General features: G+C 48.2%; 2 protein-coding genes across 5 annotated transcripts in view; one reads left to right on the top strand and one right to left on the bottom strand.

The window, feature by feature from the left end:
* Positions 1 to 11795, bottom strand: part of MORN2 (MORN repeat containing 2) — a 149004-nt gene extending 137209 nt beyond the window's left edge. Inside the window, exon 1 of one of the 2 annotated variants that reach the window (XM_063918015.1) lies at positions 11650 to 11795. In XM_063918015.1, coding sequence (XP_063774085.1) covers positions 11650 to 11733 — 84 coding nt within the window. In that variant the 5' untranslated portion in view covers positions 11734 to 11795. The remainder of the gene's footprint in view (positions 1 to 11649) is intronic. The other variant, XM_063918014.1, reaches the window with a different exon arrangement.
* DHX57 (DExH-box helicase 57) overlaps positions 11781 to 13491 on the top strand; it is a 98226-nt gene continuing 96515 nt past the window's right edge. Inside the window, exons 1-2 of one of the 3 annotated variants that reach the window (XM_063918011.1) lie at positions 11781 to 11890; positions 13175 to 13395. In XM_063918011.1, the coding sequence (XP_063774081.1) occupies positions 11810 to 11890; positions 13175 to 13395 (302 nt within the window). In that variant the 5' untranslated portion in view covers positions 11781 to 11809. Of the gene's footprint in view, positions 11891 to 11918; positions 12103 to 13174; positions 13396 to 13491 lie in introns of those variants that run through there. The other 2 variants (XM_063918012.1, XM_063918013.1) reach the window with 2 other exon arrangements.

Here is a 13491-nt window from a genome sequence, read left to right as displayed (position 1 = left end):
ACTTGGGATGGGCGCCCAGCATCCACTACGGACTATGAGAAATAGAATTATCGGTAAGTAAATTCTTATTTTCTCTAACGTCCTAGTGGATGCTGGGGACTCCGAAAGGACCATGGGGATTATACCAAAGCTCCCAAACGGGCGGGAGAGTGCGGATGACTCTGCAGCACCGAATGAGAGAACTCCAGGTCCTCCTCAGCCAGGGTATCAAATTTGTAGAATTTAGCAAACGTGTTTGCCCCTGACCAAGTAGCTGCTCGGCAAAGTTGTAAAGCCGAGACCCCTCGGGCAGCCGCCCAAGATGAGTCCACTTTCCGTGTGGAATGGGCTTTTACAGATTTTGGCTGTGGCAGGCCTGCCACAGAATGTGCAAGCTGAATTGCACTACAAATCCAACGAGCAATCGTCTGCTTAGAAGCAGGAGCACCCAGCTTGCTGGGTGCATACAGGATAAACAGCGAATCAGATTTTCTGACTCCAGCCGTCCTGGAAACATATATTTTCAGGGCCCTGACTACGTCCAGCAACTTGGAATCCTCCAAGTCCCTAGTAGCCGCAGGCACCACAATAGGCTGGTTTAAGTGAAATGCTGAAACCACCTTAGGAAGAAATTGAGGACGAGTCCTCAATTCTGCCCTGTCCGTATGAAAAATTAGGTAAGGGCTTTTATAGGATAAAGCCGCCAATTCTGAGACACGCCTGGCTGAAGCCAGGGCTAACAGCATTACCACTTTCCATGTGAGATATTTTAAGTCCACAGTGGTGAGTGGTTCAAACCAATGTGATTTTAGGAATCCCAAAACTACATTGAGATCCCAAGGTGCCACTGGAGGCACAAAAGGAGGCTGTATATGCAGTACTCCCTTGACAAACGTCTGAACTTCAGGAACAGAAACCAGTTCTTTTTGGAAGAATATTGACAGGGCCGAAATTTGAACCTTAATGGACCCTAATTTGAGGCCCATAGACAGTCCTGTTTGCAGGAAATGCAGGAAACGACCCAGTTGAAATTCCTCTGTAGGGGCCTTCCTGGCCTCGCACCACGCAACATATTTACGCCAAATACGGTGATAATGTTGTATGGTTACATCCTTCCTGGCTTTGATCAGGGTAGGGATGACTTCATCCGGAATGCCTTTTTCCTTCAGGATCCGGCGTTCAACCGCCATGCCGTCAAACGCAGCCGCGGTAAGTCTTGGAACAGACATGGTCCCTGCTGGAGCAGGTCCTTTCTTAGAGGTAGAGGCCACGGGTCTTCCGTGAGCATCTCTTGAATTTCCGGGTACCAAGTCCTTCTTGGCCAATCCGGAGCCACGAGTATAGTCTTTACTCCTCTCCTTCTTATGATTCTCAGTACTTTTGGTATGAGAGGAAGAGGAGGGAACACATACACTGACTGGTACACCCACGGTGTTACCAGAGCGTCCACAGCTATTGCCTGAGGGTCCCTTGACCTGGCGCAATATCTGTCCAGTTTTTAGTTGAGGCGGGACGCCATCATGTCCACCTTTGGTTTTTCCCAACGGTTCACAATCATGTGGAAGACTTCTGGGTGAAGTCCCCACTCCCCCGGGTGAAGATCGTGTCTGCTGAGGAAGTCTGCTTCCCAGTTGTCCACTCCCGGAATGAACACTGCTGACAGTGCTATCACATGATTCTCCGCCCAGCGAAGAATCCTTGCCACTTCCATCATTGCCCTCCTGCTTCTTGTGCCGCCCTGTCTGTTTACGTGGGCGACTGCCGTGATGTTGTCCGACTGGATCAACACCGGCTGACCCTGAAGCAGAGGTCTTGCCTGACTTAGGACATTGTAAATGGCCCTTAGTTCCAGGATATTTATGTGAAGTGACGTTTCCATGCTTGACCACAAGCCCTGGAAATTTCTTCCCTGTGTGACTGCTCCCCAGCCTCTCAGGCTGGCATCCGTAGTCACCAGGACCCAATCCTGAATGCCGAATCTGCGGCCCTCTAGGAGATGAGCACTCTGTAACCACCACAGGAGAGACACCCTTGTCCTTGGAGACAGGGTTATCCGCTGATGCATTTGAAGATGCGATCCGGACCATTTGTCCAGCAGATCCCACTGAAAAGTTCTTGCGTGGAATCTGCCGAATGGAATCGCTTCGTAAGAAGCCACCATCTTTCCCAGGACCCTTGTGCATTGATGTACTGACACTTGGCCTGGTCTTAGGAGGTTCCTGACTAGGTCGGAAAACTCCTTGGCTTTCTCCTCCGGGAGAAACACCTTTTTCTGTACTGTGTCCAGAATCATCCCTAGGAACAGCAGACGTGTCGTCGGAATCAGCTGTGATTTTGGAATATTTAGAATCCATCCGTGCTGTCGTAGTACTACTTGAGATAGTGCTACTCCGACCTCTAACTGTTCTCTGGACCTTGCCCTTATCAGGAGATCGTCCAAGTAAGGGATAATTAAGACGCCTTTTCTTCGAAGAAGAATCATCATTTCGGCCATTACCTTGGTAAAGACCCGGGGTGCCGTGGACAATCCAAACGGCAGCGTCTGAAACTGATAGTGACAGTTCTGTACCACAAACCTGAGGTACCCTTGGTGAGAAGGGCAAATTGGGACATGGAGGTAAGCATCCTTGATGTCCAGAGACACCATATAGTCCCCTTCTTCCAGGTTCGCTATCACTGCTCTGAGTGACTCCATCTTGAACTTGAACCTTTTTATGTAAGTGTTCAAGGATTTCAGATTTAAAATGGGTCTCACCGAGCCGTCCGGCTTCGGTACCACAAACAGCGTGGAATAATACCCCTTTCCCTGTTGTAGGAGGGGTACCTTGATTATCACCTGCTGGGAATACAGCTTGTGAATGGCTTCCAATACCGCCTCCCTGTCGGGGGGAGACGTTGGTAAAGCAGACTTCAGGAACCGGCGAGGGGGAGACGTCTCGAATTCCAATTTGTACCCCTGAGATACTACCTGCAGGATCCAGGGGTCCACTTGCGAGTGTGCCCACTGCGCGCTGAAATTCTTGAGACGGGCCCCCACCGTGCCTGAGTCCACTTGTAAGGCCCCAGCGTCATGCTGAGGACTTGGCAGAAGCGGGGGAGGGCTTCTGTTCGTGGGAAGAGGCTGTTTGCTGCAGTCTTTTTCCCCTTCCTCTGCCCCGGGGCAGATATGAGTGGCCTTTTGCCCGCTTGCCCTTATGGGGACGAAAGGACTGAGCCTGAAAAGACGGTATCTTTTTCTGCTGCGAGGTGACTTGGGGTAAAAAGGTGGATTTTCCAGCCGTTGCCGTGGCCACCAGGTCCGATAGACCGACCCCAAATAACTCCTCCCCTTTATACGGCAATACTTCCATATGCCGTTTGGAATCCGCATCCCCTGACCACTGTCGCGTCCATAATCCTCTTCTGGCAGAAATGGACATCGCACTTACTCTTGATGCCAGAGTGCAAATATCCCTCTGTGCATCTCGCATATATAGAAATGCATCCTTTAAATGCTCTATAGTCAATAATATATTGTCCCTGTCCAGGGTATCAATATTTTCAGTCAGGGAATCCGACCAAGCCACCCCAGCACTGCACATCCAGGCTGAGGCGATTGCTGGTCGCAGTATAATACCAGTATGTGTGTATATACTTTTAAGGATATTTTCCAGCTTCCTATCAGCTGGTTCCTTGAGGGCGGCCGTATCAGGGGACGGTAACGCCACTTGTTTTGATAAGCGTGTGAGCGCCTTATCTACGCTGGGGGTGTTTCCCAACGCGCCCTAACCTCTGGTGGGAAAGGGTATAATGCCAATAATTTTTTAGAAATTAGCAGTTTTTTATCGGGGGAAACCCACGCTTCATCACACACCTCATTTAATTCATCTGATTCAGGAAAAACTACGGGTAGTTTTTTCACACCCCACATAATACCCTTTTTTGTGGTACTTGTAGTATCAGAAATGTTCAAAACCTCCTTCATTGCCGTGATCATGTAACGTGTGGCCCTACTGGAAAATACGTTTGTTTCCTCACCGTCGACACTGGAGTCAGTGTCCGTGTCAGTGTCTGTATCGACCTGAGGTAACGGGCGTTTTATAGCCCCTGACGGTGTTTGAGACGCCTGTACACGTATTAACTGATTTGCCGGCTGTCTCATGTCGTCAACAGTCTATTGTAAAGTGCCGACACTATCACGTAATTCTTTCCATAAGACCATCCAGTCAGGTGTCGACACCCTAGGGGGTGACATCACTAACACAGGCAATTGCTCCGCCTCCACACCATTTTCCTCCTCATACATGTCGACACAGCGTACCGACACACAGCACACACACAGGGAATGCTCTGATAGAGGACAGGACCCCACTAGCCCTTTGGGGAGACAGAGGGAGAGTTTGCCAGCACACACCAGAGCGCCATATATATACAGGGATAACCTTATATAAGTGTTTTTCCCTAATATAGCTGCTGTATATATTAATATGCCAATTTAGTGCCCCCCCCTCTCTTGTTTTACCCTGTTTCTGTTGTGCAGGACTGCAGGGGAGAGTCAGGGAGCCTTCCTCCAACGGAGCTGTGAGGAAAAAATGGCGCTTGTGTGCTGAGGAGATAGGCTCCGCCCCTTTTTCGGCGGCCTTTCTCCCGCTTTTTTGTGGAAAACTGGCAGGGGTTAAATACATCCATATAGCCCAGGAGCTATATGTGATGTATTTTTAGCCATTTAAGGTATTTTCATTGCGTCCCAGGGCGCCCCCCCCAGCGCCCTGCACCCTCAGTGACCGGAGTGTGAAGTGTGCTGAGAGCAATGGCGCACAGCTGCGGTGCTGTGCGCTACCTTATTGAAGACAGGACGTCTTCTGCCGCCGATTTTCCGGACCTCTTCACTCTTCTGGCTCTGTAAGGGGGCCGGCGGCGCGGCTCCGGGACCCATCCATGGCTGGGCCTGTGATCGTCCCTCTGGAGCTAATGTCCAGTAGCCTAAGAAGCCCAATCCACTCTGCACGCAGGTGAGTTCGCTTCTTCTCCCCTTAGTCCCTCGATGCAGTGAGCCTGTTGCCAGCAGGTCTCACTGAAAATAAAAAAACCTATTTAAACTTTTACTCTAAGCAGCTCAGGAGAGCCACCTAGATTGCACCCTTCTCGTTCGGGCACAAAATCTTAACTGAGGCTTGGAGGAGGGTCATAGGGGGAGGAGCCAGTGCACACCAGCTAGTCCTAAAGCTTTTACTTTGTGCCCAGTCTCCTGCGGAGCCGCTATTCCCCATGGTCCTTTCGGAGTCCCCAGCATCCACTAGGACGTTAGAGAAAAGCTAGGGACTCTTATACCAACACACTGCAGTATATGATAATAAGACACCTCACGTAAGGGTTTGAGTCAGAAGATATGTCAGAGCTACTCAGCAAGGAAATAACAAAATTTAAGTAAACATCAATTTACACATTGTACAGATAGAGGTAGTGCAGTGGCACCGTACCCTGAAATCTCCGGGTTGGAGCCTAGGTCAGGGCAAAGCAACTATGGGACAAATATTAGGAGAGATATTATAAATTGCCCCCGTAAAAAGGCTTTATAAAAGGTAACAGTGGATTAGTGTAGCCAATGTAGTGTTAAAACTAGGTGGCCACCAGATGGCAAAGTAACCTCAGAAATTTTTGCACAGAAATCTCAGCAGACTCATATATCAGCGCCACATAAGGCAGCTTATTAACCCTTATTAACTCTCACTTGTGTGCTGACCTGGGGTAGCCGACCTGTGCCGACGTTATGGGGTCCTGCACCCCGAACCCATACCTAGTATTAGGGACCCCCAGTGACGGAGAAGCCTTGTCGATCAGCCTGGGGGCTTTACCCTATATCTGCAGATATACGCAACTAAGATCTCCGTATTATCTGACTATTATGTAGTAATATTTTTCACTCGGTGTGCATTAGGGAACATATTGTTTTTTCCTACACATAATTACCCCTCCCTTTTAGCACCTGAGTGACATCACTATCTGATTGAGCAGCTTACCATTTTGTGCATTGTATTTAGAGAGGCATGGATGGGTCAGCATTAGGAGGGATTGCTGACTCCAGAGTGCCATAGGAGAAGCTAGGGGTATCTCCAGGTAAGCTGGCTCTCAGATGCTGTAGGAGCCATTACCATGTGGCCTTACACTGGGAATTTAACCCAGACATATTTGTAATTATTTATGGGGTGGGTGTGGGGTGCGGTGGCCCCTGTGTCGGTATGGCTGGGCTGCTTCAGGTCGGCACACCCTAACACTTTATTAACACTTATGATTTTCCCTATCACTTTGTATATATTTTTGTATTATTTTAATCACACCACTTACATAGCACTTCTGTGCTTCTTATTAACCCTTATTAACTCTCACTTGTGTGCTGACCTGGGGTAGCCGACCTGTGCCGACGTTATGGGGTCCTGCACCCCGAACCCATACCTAGTATTAGGGACCCCCAGTGACGGAGAAGCCTTGTCGATCAGCCTGGGGGCTTTACCCTATATCTGCAGATATACGCAACTAAGATCTCCGTATTATCTGACTATTATGTAGTAATATTTTTCACTCGGTGTGCATTAGGGAACACATTGTTTTTTCCTACACAGAATTACCCCTCCCTTTTAGCACCTGAGTGACATCACTATCTGATTGAGCAGCTTACCATTTTGTGCATTGTATTTAGAGAGGCATGGATGGGTCAGCATTAGGAGGGATTGCTGACTCCAGAGTGCCATAGGAGAAGCTAGGGGTATCTCCAGGTAAGCTGGCTCTCAGATGCTGTAGGAGCCATTACCATGTGGCCTTACACTGGGAATTTAACCCAGACATATTTGTAATTATTTATGGGGTGGGTGTGGGGTGCGGTGGCCCCTGTGTCGGTATGGCTGGGCTGCTTCAGGTCGGCACACCCTATCACTTTATTAACACTTATGATTTTCCCTATCACTTTGTATATATTTTTGTATTATTTTAATCACACCACTTACATAGCACTTCTGTGCTTCTTATTAACCCTTATTAACTCTCACTTGTGTGCTGACCTGGGGTAGCCGACCTGTGCCGACGTTATGGGGTCCTGCACCCCGAACCCATACCTAGTATTAGGGACCCCCAGTGACGGAGAAGCCTTGTCGATCAGCCTGGGGGCTTTACCCTATATCTGCAGATATACGCAACTAAGATCTCCGTATTATCTGACTATTATGTAGTAATATTTTTCACTCGGTGTGCATTAGGGAACACATTGTTTTTTCCTACACAGAATTACCCCTCCCTTTTAGCACCTGAGTGACATCACTATCTGATTGAGCAGCTTACCATTTTGTGCATTGTATTTAGAGAGGCATGGATGGGTCAGCATTAGGAGGGATTGCTGACTCCAGAGTGCCATAGGAGAAGCTAGGGGTATCTCCAGGTAAGCTGGCTCTCAGATGCTGTAGGAGCCATTACCATGTGGCCTTACACTGGGAATTTAACCCAGACATATTTGTAATTATTTATGGGGTGGGTGTGGGGTGCGGTGGCCCCTGTGTCGGTATGGCTGGGCTGCTTCAGGTCGGCACACCCTAACACTTTATTAACACTTATGATGTTCCCTATCACTTTGTATATATTTTTGTATTATTTTAATCACACCACTTACATAGCACTTCTGTGCTTCTTATTAACCCTTATTAACTCTCACTTGTGTGCTGACCTGGGGTAGCCGACCTGTGCCGACGTTATGGGGTCCTGCACCCCGAACCCATACCTAGTATTAGGGACCCCCAGTGACGGAGAAGCCTTGTCGATCGGCCTGGGGGCTTTACCCTATATCTGCAGATATACGCAACTAAGATCTCCGTATTATCTGACTATTATGTAGTAATATTTTTCACTCGGTGTGCATTAGGGAACACATTGTTTTTTCCTACACAGAATTACCCCTCCCTTTTAGCACCTGAGTGACATCACTATCTGATTGAGCAGCTTACCATTTTGTGCATTGTAACTGAGGACTGGGAAGATCTAACCGCTGGAGTTTTATGGACGTATTTGTCCATCCCCCGGTCCGTAGACCGCAATCTGTAATAAGCTAGGGACTCTTATACCAACACACTGCAGTATATGATAATAAGACACCTCACGTAAGGGTTTGAGTCAGAAGATATGTCAGAGCTACTCAGCAAGGAAATAACAACAAAATTTAAGTAAACATCAATTTACACATTGTACAGATAGAGGTAGTGCAGTGGCACCGTACCCTGAAATCTCCGGGTTGGAGCCTAGGTCAGGGCAAAGCAACTATGGGACAAATATTAGGAGAGATATTATAAATTGCCCCCGTAAAAAGGCTTTATAAAAGGTAACAGTGGATTAGTGTAGCCAATGTAGTGTTAAAACTAGGTGGCCACCAGATGGCAAAGTAACCTCAGAAATTTTTGCACAGAAATCTCAGCAGACTCATATATCAGCGCCACATAAGGCAGCTACCAACATTACTAATAAGTACAGTAATAAAGGTAAGCAGATAGGGACAGAAGAAAAGTACAGCAAAAAAAGTATAGAAATAAAAGGGAAGAGTCCAGCAAGATGCAGAAGGAGGAGTATGAGAGATGTCCAGGCTCTCACACCTCAATACCAACGGGGTTTAAGTAAGAAGGGGAGATTGAGCACTATAGCAGGGAGTTGTGTAAGGTCCTTGTGTAAAGTTGCATTCCTTGGTAGCAGGACCACGCAGCCAGCGGTCAGCGACAGGCAGGAACCCAAACCGTCACCTTTCCGCAGAGTAGTGTTCACACCGTCACTAGATATCCAGAGGCAGTTCCCAGCCCTTTGTTTTCTCTGGAGGGGTCCACTCGAGCCGGCACAGGGCTCGTCCCAACACTCACCACCGCTGTACTGTATAGGGACACAGCAATCCGGGCGTCCAAACTCCGGCACCAGGATCAGAGGGCTGAAGAGGAGTCGCAGCACCCCGGATGTCGAGGGCAGTAGCGACCACCCTCCAGGTATCAGGCAGCCTCAACTCAGCAGGCGTTGAAAGATGCCTCTCAGGATTCTCCGTCTCCGCTCCGCCGGCGCCCGTCACTGCAGCTGATCACCGTCTACCAGACTCTCCTCAGGCTACCGCAGCACACACTTAACAGCAGGGGGGAGCCAGGCCAGCGTATTCCGCCTCAGGGGCCGTCTCCGCCACAGCGCCCCACCGTCGCTAGCCCGCTTTCGTCTTGCCTGTCGGTCCCGTCCCCAGACACCGCCGCACAGCCCCGGGAGGAGACGCGGGGGGGTGCCGTGTCAGGCTCACCGTTCCAGAGGTCACCGTCTGCGCAGCGCTTTACCTCAGCCAGCCGCGGGACTCCTCATCAGCGTCCAGGGGCAGCCTAGCGTCCAGGGGCAGCCTAGCATCCGGGAGCGGGAGCCGCCGGGCCACCAGGATCATACGGAGCCTCCTCACCTCAGCAAAGCTGAACTACCACCAAGAGGCTGCAGGTACCAGGGTGTCCCCACGTGAGCGGTAAGAAACGGGTATTGCCGGGCCTCCAGTCTTCGCGCTAGAACCCACGCCGGCGGTCATGCAGGCCGTCTCCTTGAGGGCCAAACTTCGGGGGCACATAAACACGCTCCTACCCTTGCAGGGTATCATCAGGTTCCCTATGCTGTAGGGATTGTTTTAGACTGCCTCTCAGGAGAGTAGAGGGCAATTAGCAGGGGATGTTAGTGGATTTTTCACCTGCAAGCCGGAGCCCAGCTAAAAAGCAGCCATGCTGGATGGCCCGCCCACCGGAAGTCTCCCTGACCCAGTAATTCAACCCGGGAGGACGATGCGACCCGGGATCCGTTCACAGCATAGGCAGAGGTTAGCGTGGAGATGATCTCATCTCCCAGTGCCGCCTCTGCACCCGCCTCTGCCCCCTACCGCAATGGCAACCCTTCCAGGCATATTGTTGGGTCAGGAAGCCAGTGTGTAAGGGTCCAGTGCCAGGTCCCACCCGGGTAGGACCCGTTTCCAATTCCCGGGTGGCATCCAGCATTGCGATCGGAAAGTGGTATAACTACACACAGGTGTACAAGAGGAGCTGGCAGTCATGAAGAGGGACATACCTTCCCATTTCTGTCATAGGGCAGCTCCAGCTCCCTCTGGTCACCAGAATCAGGATAGTGGTGGTGCAGACAGTCAGACTCAGACTAGAGAGTCCTCTCATCTCTACTGAACAGCCGCAGGCGCAGGCAGTTACAGTGTCACCAGTGACTGTGAGGTGAACTGGACCGTCATAGGCTGGAAGGGGCGCTGCCAGACATGAGGCACAGGCGGGTGGGCAGAGGCAGCAGCTGGTGAACGGTCCATAATTGCATGTGCGGCAGACAGTAACAGATAGGCGGCGTATGTGACTGCCTAATAGACCCCATTCTCTCTAGCGGCTGGCATGCCAGAATCCACTGTGAATACGCAGCACCCACATCATGTTCCTGGTGATTTTTCTACTGCGTATGCGCAAATCACCAGGGAAATGTCTGGTGCACTATTTATATTTACAGCCCCTTAAATAACACAGAACAGCTGTTTCTGCATGATTTAAGAATCCCTGCAATTTACCAAAGACTGAACAAAGGAGGCACCAAAGATATTTCCTGAGTTCAACTAAGTGACGCAGGATACAGCAGTATCTATTATTCACAAAGCTTGGCCCATGAGCTTACACCATCTTCTCTTCCCTCCCTGGCAGTTTACACCGTACTCCCCATCTGGATACTCTGCATGTCACAAAAGACAATAAATGATATCGGAAACATTGCTCCATCAAGCTATTTTCGCTAACCAGCTCCACAAACTATTTTTTAAATGCCGTGATAAGGAATCATACTTTTCAGGGACCCTACTGTCACCAATTATAGACAGGACACAATTTATTGGGAATGACTACCAGCATCTTCACCGCAGCTGACACAAAGCTAAGTAAGCCATACCAGACAGTGTGTGCACACTGGGGCAATGCTTACTGTTGTTTGGACCATCAGCATCAATTTCACGGGATTTGAGAACTTGTGCTAACTTAAAATAGCAGAGTTAGGGCCCTACACACTGGGCGATGGTGACGGACGATATTGCTCAGAAGTGAATGATGTATCGTTCATATCGTTTAGTTTGTAGGCACCAACGATGAACGATGCGCGTCCCCGCGGTCGTTCATTGTTGGTTTCCCATCGTTTTGCAATGCAAAACAATTTGGACGATAACGATCATCATTCAGATCGTTCATCGTCCAAATTGCTGCCGTCGCCCAGTGTGTAGGGCCCTTAAGTCAACTGGCCATGCAGAAAGGTGGGTAATGATACTAGTAACACTATGTAATAATGAGAACTGAATATGAATTATACATGAGACATGTTAGTGAAAAACTCTAAGTGGCCTAAACAGTGCACCAACAGCCCCAAGCTCCATTACAGCAATATAGGCATGTGTTATAGCTATAACATTTCAGCGGAGATGTATTAAGCCATCTACAAAGGAAAAGTGGAGAAGTTGGCCACAGCAACCGATCAGCTACTATAAATTGTATTATGTACTTGATTGATACATGCTACCTGTAAACAGGTTGGTTACTCTGGGCAACTTCTCCCGTTCCACACTTTTCAGAAGGTGTGACACATCTAGGAAGAACTTATACTGTATATAAATGACCTGGCCGACCTTACCGCACTCCGCAGCCGCCGCTTCCATACTCCGCTGCTGACACTCACTCTACAGATGCAGTGCTGCTGCTGATATTGGGTTACCATGGTGACAAGGACTACGCGACATGCTGTACTACAGGGGAGGCGGAGAGAAGTGTGTGACGTAGAATATAACTGACCAATGGGACGCGCGCAGCTGCCGGTTGTATACGGGGATCACGTGACGAGACAGGAAGCGGCCCCTGACAGTACAGGGACAGCAGTGAGTATCAACCATGTGTGTGCCCACTAGTGTGATGTGTGCCAGGCCAACCGTATGTGCACAGCTCCCGTGCCATTCTGAAGCAGTGTCTGACGTATAGTGCGCACTGCGATTTAACAAATCGGTGGTTCCAGCTGTTGTGGAACTACAAGATCCAGCATGCCTTCACACCAGAAAAAGGGTATAATGAGGCTTGTGGTACCACTACAGCGGTAAAACCTTCGATTGGTTTATTATTTGCACTCCTATGGAGTAGCTGCTACTGTTCTGTACGTTGGTTATTGTCTCCCCCCCACCCCCCTCCCATGTACACAGGGCTTGTACTGCTGATATGCTATAACTATGCATTCTGTATAGTGCAATATACACAGGGGCCCGGCCCCTCACGTAGTAATACTGTGATTACATTTATCCTCATGTGACTGAGGTGTAAGATGCAGACTAGCAGCTGGAAGACTTTCCTATAGGATTCTATTTGCCACTGTTTTTTTTAACTTAATGTTGACCTCCTAACATACAGGGGGAGATGTATCAAGCAGCGAAAAAAAGTGGAGAAGTGTATCAATGGCGAAGTTGCCCATAGCAACGAATCAGCTTACAGAAAATAGATAATTTTATAGACTGTACTTGATAAATGCTACCCAGAGCTGATTGGTTGCAATACTATGACCAGGTTTAACAATGTTACTTTAGGGGAGATATATCAAGTAGGGTAGAGTGTGGTGACGTTGCCCATAGCAACCCACCTGCTTCGAGGTAGCATTTATCAAGGACATTCAATAAAATGATAGGGAGAAGAACATTGGTTGTGATGACTAATGACTTTAGTAGTCAATGTGCAAATGAATAAAGGGAATGGTATTGCAAACTGACAGCTGTATGGCTATTTCCAAATGAATCTATTAAACTCTATGTATAAATTAAAAAAAACAATTGTATAGTCTATTAGTAGCAATATATTTTTTTAAAGATGCTTATAGCTTTAGAAAATGATTAATTTGTTTACCTCTTACCCAGTTTCTCAGCAATTATACATAATTGCTATGACAAAAAGTTCCGTTTAAATTAGAACTAATGATCTATGTAATTGACATCTGATGCACTTTTAATATAATGTAATCCAAGTTTTTTTACATTCAGAAAGTACAAGAACAGGAATTTGTTAGAGTGTGTGAAACAAATTTTTATTTTTTTATTGATTTGATGTACTGTATTGAGAAATTTCAGGATATGTCAAGATTTCCTTTGGTATAGGTAATGGTGTGTATTATTGTATATTTACAGATGGATATTCCAACTCGGAGGAAAGGGAAGCCGAACAAAGGAGGAGGGAGAGGCGGGCGAGGTGGCAAAAGAGGTGGTGGTAGCGGGCGTGGTGGTAGCAGAGGTGGAAGATCCAGAGCTGAACCTGGAGGTGGAGGGGGAGGAGGAAAGAAAAGTTCTAGTAGAGCATGGGATGATGGAGATGACATCTGTTTCTCTAACAAACCAATGAGACCAGCAAGGTAAGTAACGTCACTTATTAATCCCTTAATATCATTAACCACATAACTGACTAATATTTTTTCCAAAAACTGCTCAAAATTTGTCGGTTTTTAAAA

This window comes from Pseudophryne corroboree, chromosome 4 (assembly GCF_028390025.1).
Source record: "Pseudophryne corroboree isolate aPseCor3 chromosome 4, aPseCor3.hap2, whole genome shotgun sequence".
Lineage (NCBI taxonomy): Eukaryota > Metazoa > Chordata > Amphibia > Anura > Myobatrachidae > Pseudophryne > Pseudophryne corroboree.
Note: the sequence above shows the minus strand (reverse complement) of the source record. Positions and strands in the feature narration are given on the sequence as shown.